Genomic DNA, 13842 nt, shown 5'->3' on the forward strand with positions numbered 1-13842 from the left:
AACTGATGAATACGTAAATTTTTTGTAAATTTGAAAACAAAAAGAAATTACATGGTAGAAACTGAGGGTAAAATTATATGATATAGACAGACATATATTCGCACTGCAAACTGAATATTTAGTCACGGGATATACAAGCAAGAGAAACAAAGGCCCACTTCCACTTCCTCCTCTTGTCATGTGAATAATTTCCCAGCTAGAGAGCATATCTCTTGATATATTTTATTTTTCATTCAAATAAAAATTATATTTTATTTCAATTATGAAGAATGACTAAAAAAAGAAATAAATATTAATTATTCAATAATTGAACGTAAAATTTCTCAATTTCAGACAAAGGTGTGTATCGCGATATTACATTTCATTTCTCAAATTATACATATTTTTTGGCTCTTTTTTCTCTTAAAATCTAAAAAATATGGATTCTACTTCGGGATTGAATCCCAACTATTGTACCCACATCAGCTGTCAAAAGGCATCTCTTACCCCCTTTTTCTTCATTATTTCTTTAACTAAATAAACAAATATGCATAAAACCTCCATTATTCATAAACCCAAAAAGAAAAAAGACCCATAAGCTTCCTTCACTTGTCCATCCCCATAGGCACATTTTTGTTTTTTTCTCTCATTTTGCACCTTTTCTTTGGTCTCAGAGAATCCAATGCCCTTTTCTTGTGGTGCACATTTAAATTTTATTAAAACTCGTGATCTTTCCTTACGGAAACATACTTGCATATTCAAACAAAATAATAATAAATTTAAGTAACAATTTATATAAATTTAATATGCACTCCCGCTCCTCAATTATAAATATGCATGCCACTTGATGATATATAACATATAAAACTCAAAATATTAATAATTTGAATAATTACCACCATGAAGGGGCTCTAAACCCCTATTGCAAACATACGTGTTATTTTCCTTGGAAATTTCCAGACTGTGATTCATACGCAATGTTATCATCGAAAATTTTCGATAACTTACACTTAATGGCGCTCTAATGAGATGAAAACTTTTATTATACACCTGTTCTTCTGATTGGGTTATATGACCTATGATATTTCTTATTTTAATTAATAAGGACACATCGTTTTAGTGCGGCCCAACCTCACGATCATAGTGGGGTGCATTCCATTTATTTTACTTATAATGGAAACTCTGCTTTACACATCCAAAGGCAGTGAAACTTGTCACTTTTCTTCATGGTGAGAGAGATAGATTGAAAATCATTCGTGCCTCTCATCACTTAATCATATGCACAAAGCCAAATCCCGAAAAGGACTCACCCCATATCATGGCATAATTAATTTCCATGACGATGGCGAAGTAAGGGGCATTCTTTCCATCTACCAAATACCTCTTCCTTTAATTCACAAAAAAAAAACACGCTTCCTTTAAATAAGATCTTCTATTTGAATCTTGTAAAAAAAAATCACGATTAGAAGAGATTTTTTCTTAGTGAACGGACCTTGTCTGAATCTGAATTAGTCATAGTCATTAATGCTACGTTTGGTTTCAAAATATGATTTTAAAATCAAATTTTGATTTTGAAAAAGAGTGGTATAAATGGGGTCCACCCTTTAACTTTATATGAGTTATTTTGTTTTGTTGTTGAAAAATAGTGGTATAAATGTAGCACATTATTTGATTTTGTATGAGTTTGTTGTGGGTAAAATTATATTAAAGTTGTGATTTTAAAATCACATTTGCAAACCAAATAAGCCAGAATTAAATATCATGTGATGCTCATCCGGAAAAAAAAAACTTTGTATCCCATATTGATCTACATAATTCCATTAATTTGGTCAAATTATGATGTATGTATTTCCTTCATACAATAAATTAATTAAATTTTCTTTTAGAATAAACCAACGTACTTCCTCATCAAACTGATCAGACATCAGTCAAACAATTTGTCCCTCTTTTGAGTGAAACATATAAAGCACAGCGATGATAAATGTATTTAATTATGATATTTCGATTACACGAAGCCATAATTCCCGTAAATTTTTTCCATTCAACTTTGTATATTAATCCATGCATGCACGGTACTTAAGCTTAAACCTCGTGTCATGAAAAATTGTTGTCTAGTTAGCTAGCTCCAAATGTTGGTCATATGGTTCGAATCTCGCCGTATGGATATCTCTCTTATCTCAAGTCTCAACAACCTCCTGAACATATATAGTTGCTTCAATTCCTTCCAAAAGTTGCTAACTAACGAAACCATGATGCATGGCATTAGAGAGACATGAACTATATATACACGACCTCATGCTAGGGACTGTATTTATTTTAGCAACGTTGCTCTCGAGCTTCTTGTCGACAATAAGATATACAGACGGGCTTTATTTATTTTTTATGGCGTGATTAACATGGGATATCATATTGGTCAAGAGAAAAATAAAATAAAATAATGTGCTACAAGGGGTACGTACGTGCACAAAAATCACAAGTAAAACCCATGTCGTCAAGAATCGTATGTTGTTGCATATGCTTAGTACAACAATTTGGTCAAAACATAGAAGGCAATGATGATGATGATGGGAGAGAGGGATCAGAAAACGACCGGAGACTGCAACTAAACGTCCAAAACGCTGCAAATGAGCAGAAAGTTTTTGTTTTTCATTGAAACTTGGTCCCCCGACAAGTCTACTCTCCTCTTATTACTTACACCCCCCAATGAGGAAGAAATATTTTCTAAAAAAATAATCAAATTTCAAAATAAAATAAAAAAACGAAAATCTAGGGTTTCTCGGCACCATTGTTTTTTTTCCCCCCTTAAAAAAAACCTGCAGATGCTGAAAAAAGGACAAAAGAAGTTGGTGTATCTCTCAAGAATATATATTCCGACGAGTCCATATTCCCTTTGGGACGTAATTTGGCACTATGAGTGAAAGAAAAGAAAGAGACAAAAGATGGAATTTAATTCAGCTAATAATACTACTATGGCACTATTATATTGAAAATGAAAAACGAAATGAAATATTCTCAAAATTACCTGTCTTGTGTTTTTATTGCTAATGGACGGACTCCTTACGGAGCATCCCGAACCCCACAGGTCCATAGGTTCAGATAAATCTCTAGACCACCACTCTTCGTGAAACGGACATGCTCATTATCGCATTAAAAAAGTGATATATACTGTGTCGAACTTCACGATCGGTATACCCCCACCATATATCCGTTCGACCTTAAACCGTAAGTCACTTTGTCGGTTGATGTTGGATGTACTCAGATTAACCTTGCCATGGCTTCTGGAAATGTTGGCTCTGGGGGTCATGAGGAGAGCTCATGCAGTTCCCTAAGCCGGCGATATCGAAAATCTCACTCTGCGAGAGCGGGCGCAGGCCCAAGAAGTCCCTGGTTAGTCCCTCACTTCCGCCGGCCCCAACTCTTCCTCCGCCACCACTGCCGCCACTTGCCGGTGGGAAGTCGTAGGAGGTCCCGGGCAACTGGGTTGACGACACCATCTCCTGCATCAGGGACAAAGACGGCCCCCCAGCCTGGTGCGGCGGGGCGTGGAGACCACTCGCAGCCTCGGCATTTGACGAGGAGAGGGCAAGCCCGAAGACGGCTGATGCACTCTTCCCAGGGTCCGAGTACACGTGCCCCATCTGGGCGGCTTTCTGCAGCAGGGCGGTGGCTGACATGCTGCCGGCGGTTGGCCCTGCTGGCGGCAGTGGTGGTGCCTGCTGGAACGATTGCATTGCTGGGCCCACTCCGCCCGCATGGCCAGGTCCCTGGCTAGGGTTTGTGCCCTCGGCGAAAACTGGCTGATGGGAGAACGGGTTATCCTGACCCGACCCGATCCAAGGGGGCATCATGAGGTCATGTCTGAGCCCGGGAAAAGGCTGCTGGATCGGCTCGTGCTCCTTCTTAAGGTTGGCGAGAAACGGGTCGAACTGCAAGGGTATTTGCAAATTACTGAAGAAACCACTGTGCTGGTTCGGGTTCGAGGTGGAGGACGGGGAGGGCTGCACGATCCCGTGGTGCAGGAACTGTCTCGGGTCGTTACTACTAATGTTCGGGGCAATCGACCGAGCGCTCTCCTCTGCCAGGGCATCGCAGAAGGCTCGGTGGGTAATGAAACTGTCCCTCCTGTAACCAAATATAAAAAAAAGAAAAAAGATGATACCAAAACAAAATTAGGACAGAACAGAAGAGGACAAAGGGCAAAGTGTCCAAAAAGCTTAACAATGGAGAATTGCATTGACTTTGTTCGCTCTATTTTCTCTGATCTTCCCCTTTTGCGAGCCCTTATATATCTTTATCTGATCCGATCGGTAGACACATTCTCTTTTTGTGTTCTTCTCCCCTTTCTATTAGAGCCAAAGGACACAGATCCACACACATTCTCCCTATCTGTTCTGTTCCATTAGAAATTTCCAAGACTTTAGCTTATCCATAATACATTTATTACATTTCTCACTAAAATTATGGTGATCGACTTTGAGATCATCGGTGACCCCATTAAATTAACATATTCACGATCCATATATACATTCTCGCATTTTTTGCCGGGTTAAATCTAATTTCTCTGATGATGAGCTTGCTTCTCTTATATTGTACTATTCCCACCTAAACATTTATTTAAAGGGGTAAATTGTTTAACACTAAATCTCATCGATATCGTTAAAAGTATGTGTACATGACATTCACCATTAAGGGCTAACCCAACTAATGCACCAGTTTTCGTCCAATAGCTTTGAGGAGAAGTGGGAGTTTAATTATTCTTGTTTTTAATTAATTCTTTAGATATTTCAAATTCATGATCTCACATTGAACTTACATTCACTCATTAAGAGATTTCTCACAAACTTATGATGTACAAAATTTCTTTATTGCTAATGGTATGTATTGAACCATCATGGTCTCAGTTGGAGTAACTCCAAATTGTTATACCAGGACTGAATCCTGATGATATACATTATTTTTAGTATATTGAGTACTCGTAATTAACTCTTCTTTCTCCCCAGTTTGCTTAATTAATAATTTAATATTCTTTTCTAGCCATTAATTCTTCAAATTTTCATTATTTAGTTCCCTCCCTCTCTCCCTTCTCTCTTCCATAAATGAGCATATCTTTGACCTCTAGTGTGCTCATTAATGGAGGCACTACTTCAGAACCCATTAAGAGAACTTCAACCCCAAAAAAGATTTGGTTTGTTGAATGAGCAAGGAATAATCATTTGAAAGGGTATACCTTGAGAAGAGTGTCCCGCAATCGCATCGGTATTCCCTCGTGCCGCAGATCTTCGAGTGAGCCTTCCAGTCCGACTGAACTGCATACCTCTTGGAGCACTTCTCGCACTTCCACTTCTTCTCGCCGTGCTTCCTAGAGAAGTGCTTCTTGATTCCTGTCAGGTCCCCGAGCGCCCTCGAGGGGTCGTGGTGGACGCAGCTAGGCTCAGGGCAGACGTAGACTTTCTTCCTCACCTCCTTGTTCGACCTCTGCTTGAGCTTCCACGGGAGGTTGTGGCCCCGCCGGTGGAGCTGGAGGTTTTGGTCTCTCTGGAACCCTTTGTTACAGATCTCGCATATGAACCGGTTGGTGGCCATGAGCGTTTTCGGGGATAGGGCTATCACTTCTGCCTCTGGGTCTGATTAGACAACCATGGAAAGGGTACAATCATCAATTGATGGAAAAAGATAATTAAGCAAAACAAGAAATACACATAAAATATGTTTCATGCCAATAATTGTTGAATAAAGATAAACATGCTTCCGATGACTTGTTGGCTTAAGTCGGTAATATTAAAACTAATGAATTTGATACTAGATGGAATTATACGATACTGCAGAATTTTTGAAGAAAATTTTAGGATGCTTAGAAATGGAATAACAAAGATCTGCTTGAATTAGCGAGGCAAGTGCTTCCGGAAATTATCAAAAAATGGAAGTGTGATACTTATGTATTTAGATAATAGATAGATTTACTTACCCAGCTAGCTCGCTAGCCAGGATATACTTAAAGATGGGAGCCAAATGGAGTCATCAGCTAATTAAGCTTTTTGGGTAACCGATGCAGAACCCGACTGGAATCGGGATCGGGAAAGTGATGGAGTCATCAAATTATTACCTGGGTTGCCAGGGAGGTTCCGCTTCTTCTTGAGAGGTGGTTGAGAAGTCTGAGCCGGTGGAGGATGAAAACTACTGTACTGATGCTCAAGAGGATACATACTACTTGACCGCCCTCCTACTCCTCCTCCAGTAGTCTCAATGGTCCTATTCCCGCAAGAGCTCACGCTCGCTTCCGTGTTCGAAGCCGAAGTCAAGTTCGACATCTGCAATTCTACCCGTTCCGATCTAATTTGATCCGTTGCAACTAGTAGTGGTGCTGAAGCCAATAAGTGACAATCTCTCATAACCCTCTCCTCCTCCTCCTCCGCCGCGTTCTTCTTCTCATCATCGCGTCATCGGCCATGCGATGGTAGCCAACCTCAGGCGGGAGTTCAGTCGTAAGACGTGTCGAAAGCTTCACTTGACAGCTAGAACTTTGTGTGATATGAGCTATCTTCTTCAACAAAGGCCTAAATCTTTATCAAACCCCAGGAGAGAGAGAGAGAACTTACATGCATACATACACACATATATATTTATATGTATAGGCTGCCACCCAGTTCTTTCTTTCTCTGCAGACTTGGAGAGAGAGAGAGAGAGAGAGAAAGAGAGAGAGCTTTTGTGTTGTAAGCCTTTCAAGTTTCAAGCTCAAACACAGACAGAGGGGGGGAGGGGGGAGAGAGAGAGAGAGAAAGAGAGAAAGAGGGAGGGAGAAAGGGAGAAGATGACACAAAAGCAAGCTAGTCACCGATCACACTAAACCACAACCCTAAGGCAAAAGGCAAAAGGAAAGATGAAATTTTAATTTTCTTTTTATTATGGAATATTTATACAATATATATGTGTATGTATATTTCCCGTACCCCACTAGGTATTCTTTTTTCGGTTACAATAGGAGGCTCATTTCCTAATACAAGAAAATTGAAAGGAAATCTAAATAAAGGGATACGGGTAGTCTCACTGATAAAAATCGAACCTGAAACCTCTAGGTTTTCAGGTGAGGTGTTAGCCACTGCACTACACCCCTTTTCTCACACTACTCGGTATTTTGAAACTCAATGGGTGATTAATCCGAATATGACATGGGTTTGAACTTGTAAGGAGCAAATAATCTCCCTATTACTAAATTTTTTAATCATAAAACTCGAATTCGAAACCTTTCTTAAAAAAATTTGTGTCGAATCACTTAAAACAAATCACGTTATTTTTTATATAGTTATATATATTGACGTTGGCACTTTGTCTTTTCTTTTGTTTTCTCCCATCCCGAAGAGAGAAAAGAAAGTATTTAATTTTATTGCTTCAATTTTTTTTATATTATGGAAACACTGTTACTATTAATTATTACCACTTATTATTAAAAACATATTCATTATTTTGTACAATTGTGAATTGTTTTTGGGGCCTTCAATGAAAGTATTTATTTTCTGCTAAAGGCACCTTTCCTTCTCTTCGTAAAGTAAGGAAGAGCCAAAAAGTAGCCTACCGTACGTTGTAGAATATACACCCATATACTTATCCAAAAAAAGAGAAAAAGAGTATATCCCCATACGTGCACACCTATACGTACGCAAATAGAGTTTTCCATGCTTCCAATTTGTAAGTCTCTCATGGACAATCTGATGATAATATTATGAAAATGATTATTTGCTCTCTCAGTCGACCAATCATATCCAATTCAATTGATATAATTCTCTAACCGAAAATATTATTTACAAGTCGCATTTACAGTTTTTCTGTTTTGGGAGGTGATTGGTTTTTTGCATGTATACTATATATCATAGTGGTCAAGGTACATTACATAGATACAATATTTTCAGCAGTAGCATACTAACAATGATGGTCGATTAATTTATAAGATCCAATGTATATGAGTAAATTTGGCAGAAACATACATATATATATATATAGACACACACACACACATATGATCACGAGATAGAATATGTGGAGGAGGAAGACAGAGAGATATTGCTGAAGCAAACCTTTTTCCTAGGACGACTCCCCTTGCATAATTCTTTGTTTCTTTTTCTTTTTCTTTTTGCCCATTTTCATTTTCTATTAATAATAGTGGCATCTTCTCTATTATTATGGCGACATGATTGATTCATTGATTGTATTTGAACCCTAAAAAGGGAATAATTTGATACTTTTTTTCTCCTACACATATTTTCCCTATTTCTTTATCATCGATCTCGTTATCAAATTTAAAGACATTAAAAATATTTTTCTGTGATTTTCAAATTAATCTTTTTCTAACATATATCCATTCATGTCTATATTTATGTATTCCAAGTCTTATAGCATATATCTATATACTTAATATATCACTTCTTTCGAAATCCTTATATATAATTCTTTAGCACATCAACATCAGGCTAAACATATGCATATGGACATGCACATATTCGTCATTACTTATTTTCGATACGATTTAAATTATCTAACATACGAATGAGTGGTGATTATAAGAAAAAAAGGTATATCATTTTAATTCTTGAATAAAAGCTTGTGAAGTAAAGATAAATTATTTGGAAGTACGTACCAAAGCTGACGCATGCATACATAGAAACTAACCAGTTGACTTCGATTTCAAGATAAAGTCACGAAGGGTATGGCCCCCTTCAACATAATTTGACCCCCCAACACACAATCCCTAGTTTAATTCCAAGGGACAATTCTATTTAAAAGGAAAAAAAAAGTGCAAATTCTGGGTTTCTCTTTATTTACACTACAGTACATAAGGTACACCCCGACATAATTTCATTGACTTTCGAGCCTTATATGCTTTCAGTTTTTATCCCACTGTAAATCAACTAATTTACTGAATATTGTTGGACTTAGATATAAATTGGAACAGAGGGATAATAATGATGAAAAAATATAGTAAAAACAAAAAAAGAAAAAGAAAAATTATTTGGGTGATTAAAATACTATGACATTGGTTAGTATCAATTTAATGACAACATTCACCTATATTTATCTTGATAATTAACCATGTAATTAATTCGAAAAATTCAACCTGCAATAACGTACTGTATTATAAATAGTTATTAATACGGCTTCTCTCATGTATTTAGTTTGGAATCAAATCCTTTCTCTTCGTCATCAAGAGCATGCATTTATATAAATTATTCAGAAATCGTTTGTGCCATCTCTACATCATACTTGCATTATCGAAAATATCATAGTTGTAAGTGCCGGTACCGTTGTAAGGTGTTTTTCAATCTGCTAAGATGTTTATAATAGAAATTCTATTCTTTTCATCATAATAAGTTCAAAGGAGAGACAAAGACCACATTTTAACAGAAGAAAAATTATTGGGGACATTTGAACATACTTGTCTGGAAACCATTATAAATATATATATATATATATAAAGGAAAGAATACGTGGATAAATGAGATGATTATGTGGGCTAGGTGTGGAGCTACATTGTCTTTCTGTTTGTTCATGGTTTTGTGTTCCCTCTTGCAGATTATATTAGAAGGAATAACATCGGGGGCTAATAAAAAAATAATACCCCCCTTTGTCATCTTCTTGTTTTATTCTTCAATGATTTAGGGTTTTGAAATGGGATCTCGATCGACCCGATTTTCAATATGCTCTCCCAGCTCATACGAGGCAATTAATTTTAAAAAAATAACTTTTTCAAAAAAAAAAAGGACATAAATAGGACAATTGTTTATAATTTGTTATCAAATTGAGAATATAAATATTGAAAAGCATATAGGAAAAGGTTTCCCGTGATTGTGGTGTGCTACTAGTGGCCTTTTGGTGCTACAGTACTAGCTAGAGCTATATATAGCCTTGTTTATCAAAGAGTTTACTAGATGATTCAACACACCACACCACACCACACCACACCACACCACCCCCACCCCCACCCCCACCCCCCCAACCCACCACACACACACAAAAAAAGAAAAAGAAAAAAAAAAGAGTTTACTAGATGAAATAATCATCAAGAAAATACATTAAAAATGTCAGTAATAACGATAACTGAAATGAGACTTACTAATTCCATATTGCGCAATGGTCTAATGTGAAATGCCATTTGTGACGGAATCATTCTGCCTAGCATAAAGGGTCATAGATTATTGACGATTGATCTACATCGAAAGTAGTCGAGCTATCTTGAATATTAATATATATCTATATGTACACACAAACCAGATTTGTATCACATAAAATTTGGAAATAAGTATATTTTTTTGGTGTGCATCCTGATTTTCGGAAGTCCAATTAGGTTCCGACCAATCTAGTCAAACCATATCGACATATTAAAAAATAAAACTCTCCCAACGTGAATTTTTCCCAGAATCAGATGAGGGTATAATTATAAATATAGGTATTGATACATAGTATAGTACATATGTAGACCGACGTTTTAAAGTGAAGAAGGTTTAAATTTCGGTTGTTGCGAATGGGACTTTTATCAATTCATTCCCCTTGACCTCTCTCCTTTGCTAAGCTTATATATATATAATAAAATAAAATAAATTATATGACTTATGTAATATATCTGTATACATGTATATCTGGGGGCATTTAGCAAGGCAACACATGAACTTCTGTTTTTTAGTTGCGAAATTTACTCATAAAATACAATTACACAATGGAGCAAACCCACGTGAGGTTGATTCCTCTTCTATGCTGGGGGATTTACCTTCTACTACATACGAACTCATGGTATGCATGTCCATGCATATATATATATATATATATATGTAAGAATATTATATTTCCGATTTGACTATGCAGGTTTAAAATAAAAACAAATCAGTTCTCTATTTTCTAAATTAATAAATTAATTACTGGCCAAAAAATAATAAATTTATTGATTAAATTTTAGTAACGAGTAAGGGCTTTTCTGGTAGACGACCTAGGAGATTCTAATACATGCTGGGGTCGGTCCTGCGCATGCGGTGTTGTATGGGCCCAGTCGACCATTGCATATTTAGGGCATGTCCTAGAGCTGCTAACCCCACTAGCATGGTTTGGTCCAATTGGTGCAATTGTACTGGGATGATTTTATTCTACTTCTAGCCCGTCATCTTATCATAAAATCCAAAATACCCCCATCCTAATAACCGAATCTGATATATGTTTATCGGTGCTCATCGCTATTAGTTGATATTCTTGATGATACGGGAAACCGATTCATTGCACTCCGAATTTTGTGGATATGTGATAAGGTAAATGTCAACAGCTTACGTCATTAATCACCGCTTACATGTTAACTGCCACATAGTATTGCGGAGACAACAGCCCCATGCATGACTTCGTATTTTGTTGGTTCGCGAACGGTTCGGGATATATAAGAGATATACATCTTTGGGTGACAAAGTTTCAGCATAAGCTATATAGACCTGAAAAACCTATGCTCCTTTCGAGTGTATACAATATATGAATGAATTTCTTAATGACAGGATATATTAACATATTTTCTACTTTTGTTTCTTGTGCATTTCATGCATAACCCATGAGACATCACAAGCTCTTGTTCCGGAAAATAATAATATTAACAATAATGATGATGATGATAATAACGATGATAATAATCTTTGAGTTTTCAAATGTTGTCCAGTGGCTCGTTGATAAGTGAGCATAGGTTTTATTTAAAATGGGGAAAAGAAAAGTTTACTTCACCACACGTGACAAAATCACGATTTAATGTGCTTCTTACCAAGAAATTGGTCAGTTTCTTGTTTTCGGTCGATGCCACATTAAGGATTTTTCGTTGTGTCACATAAATTTTTGTCATACGAAATTATAAACGCCTGTTTTTAGTCAATGAATTTTGCTCTATATCACTCTTTCCATGAAAAAGATTATTAGTTGTAAAATTATGAGTACCTTTGTGTATCAAGATGTAAAAGAATTAATAATCGCAATCATAACGTTTTCAATGCGGAATTAGAAGGAAGATATTATAAGTAAAACTGCGTAACGTGGCACACCTGTAATATGGAGCAATCGAGGCAATATAATCTAATCAATGGCACGGTCAATCGACGTGATTTTTTACATATCTATTGATTTGGAATATTGGGAGATAATAATAATAATTTAACATCAAATCATTTGCTCCATCTTTTTTTTTTGAATAAAAAGGGTAGGTCGGATTATTGGTTCTCTGTAATTACCCCAACTAAGGGAACCTAACCGCTACCGAATGTTCCGTTCGCCCATAACTCGGTCACCGCAGCTCCACCAACACACTAGCAGATTAAGTCCAAGGTCACCTGGATGAAGTATTATGAATGTCGGCTACCGTTATCCCATAATACATCCACATAATAGCGAGTTATACGTCTTTAGTAAGACTCAAACTCGTGATGTTCAAATGAAGTGTTTGGAATTTAACCACTAGACCACCGTGTTTGTGGTAAATCATTTGCTCCATCGGTAATTTACTTTAACACACACAAAAGTAATGATGATTAATGTGAAAAAAAGGGGGAAAATAAGGATAATGTGTTTCCACAAAACCAGGAGAGAACACATTCATAACAGTGTGATTGGAGAGGGAGATTCCCCCCTTAGCATCAAATGTGCTTTCCGTAGGTCACATGTGACAAGACCCCTCGACGTAGATGGCTAATTAGATTAGAAAAGATTGCATATCCGAAATTGGTATATTTGAATTTAATTATTAAGGCAAATTTTTGAAAAATCGAAGATATGAACTTTCACATATGATCTTTCAAATCTGACCATCGACATACGAACTTTTGCAGATGATATTTTAGAATTAAATTTTGGTGCATGATCAACGAGACAATTTGTGCTCATGTGGAAAAATTTGAACAAGTGATATGCCGAGAGACGAAAATCGCGAAAGGGTTGGTGGATGTTGTAGATTAAGAAAATGAAAAATATTAGACTAGGATTCTCTCAGAAGTTGCCCATTGGCGTCGCATTGACTGGGTGACTTGTTCGTAGTGCATACCGTCAACCATGGAGGCCAAGATACGGAAACAACTAGATAAGACGTAGCCTATTTTTGAGTACGACTCGGCAATGCAAAGACGAAGAATTGCACAAGACCCGCTCTCCTACCAAATGCCGATACTACTGCGAGTATAAAAACACATAAGCCTTATTGAACTCGAAGAGCTTAATCTTGAAAAGAAAAACTCCGAACAGTTAATTAGTACTTGCTCCTATATAAAAAAACAAGGGGAAAAAAAGATTGTTTTGGTTCTCTTTATTTTTGTTTTTCTTATCGAATAGAAAAATATAAGACTCACCTTCTTTTGGTGACATTTCAGTTCTTAAAGTTAATATCTGAAGAGTATATTTTGTTTCTGGTGAACCTCATAAGAGTATTTGTCGGGGTTAAATCATATATTCTCCACCTCGCTTGTAATTGTCGTGACATACATGGGACCACACCCAGCTGGCAAGCCACGTATAATTTTCTCAATGAAAATTAACCGAAATTAAGATGATAATAATTCCACCCCGAAAAAAGAAATGACAATAAACTATATAAAAAAAACACGAAGTTTAGTGCATTTAACAAATTGCTCTTTCAGCGACCAATAAAAGAGTTCAAAATCTTTTAAAAGCATCTCATTATCAGATTTAAGGAGCGCCAAGCAGAGATTCATTCCAACTAATAGGTTATAATACCTCGTAATTTCAACGGTAAAGAAAACGAAAAACTATAAGAAGAGAAGGTGTAGAGAAAATCCAATTTTTGAATTATGTTTGGTATTTGAGTTGAGTTAAGTTAAGTTTTGGTTTTAATTGGTTTATAATGATTGTGTT

The 13842-nt window shown here is 36.5% G+C and overlaps 2 protein-coding genes across 2 annotated transcripts in view; one reads left to right on the forward strand and one right to left on the reverse strand.

Moving 5' to 3' along the window:
* Positions 1-13842, forward strand: part of LOC116201683 (probable disease resistance protein At1g61300) — a 280377-nt gene that overhangs the window by 127739 nt on the left and 138796 nt on the right. The window lies entirely within an intron of this gene.
* Positions 2823-6800, reverse strand: LOC116201710 (protein indeterminate-domain 7-like). The gene is made up of 3 exons (XM_031533088.1): positions 6083-6800; positions 5207-5603; positions 2823-4101 (listed from the first exon to the last, which is right to left on the reverse strand). Exons 1-3 carry the CDS (start codon positions 6366-6368, stop codon positions 3240-3242), a joined length of 1545 nt encoding a protein of 514 aa, XP_031388948.1. The 5' UTR covers positions 6369-6800; the 3' UTR covers positions 2823-3239.

This window comes from Punica granatum, chromosome 3 (genome assembly GCF_007655135.1).
Source record: "Punica granatum isolate Tunisia-2019 chromosome 3, ASM765513v2, whole genome shotgun sequence".
Classification (NCBI taxonomy): Eukaryota; Viridiplantae; Streptophyta; class Magnoliopsida; order Myrtales; family Lythraceae; genus Punica; species Punica granatum.

Coding starts and splice junctions, on each gene's coding strand:
- LOC116201710 (XM_031533088.1), bottom strand. CDS start 6,368: ATGAGAGATTGTCACTTATTGGCTTCAGCACCACTACTAGTTGCAACG. Junction 5,604..6,082: donor GAACCTCCCTGGCAACCCAG/GTAATAATTTGA, acceptor TTGTCTAATCAG/ACCCAGAGGCAGAAGTGATA. Junction 4,102..5,206: donor TGCGGGACACTCTTCTCAAG/GTATACCCTTTC, acceptor ATTTGGTTACAG/GAGGGACAGTTTCATTACCC.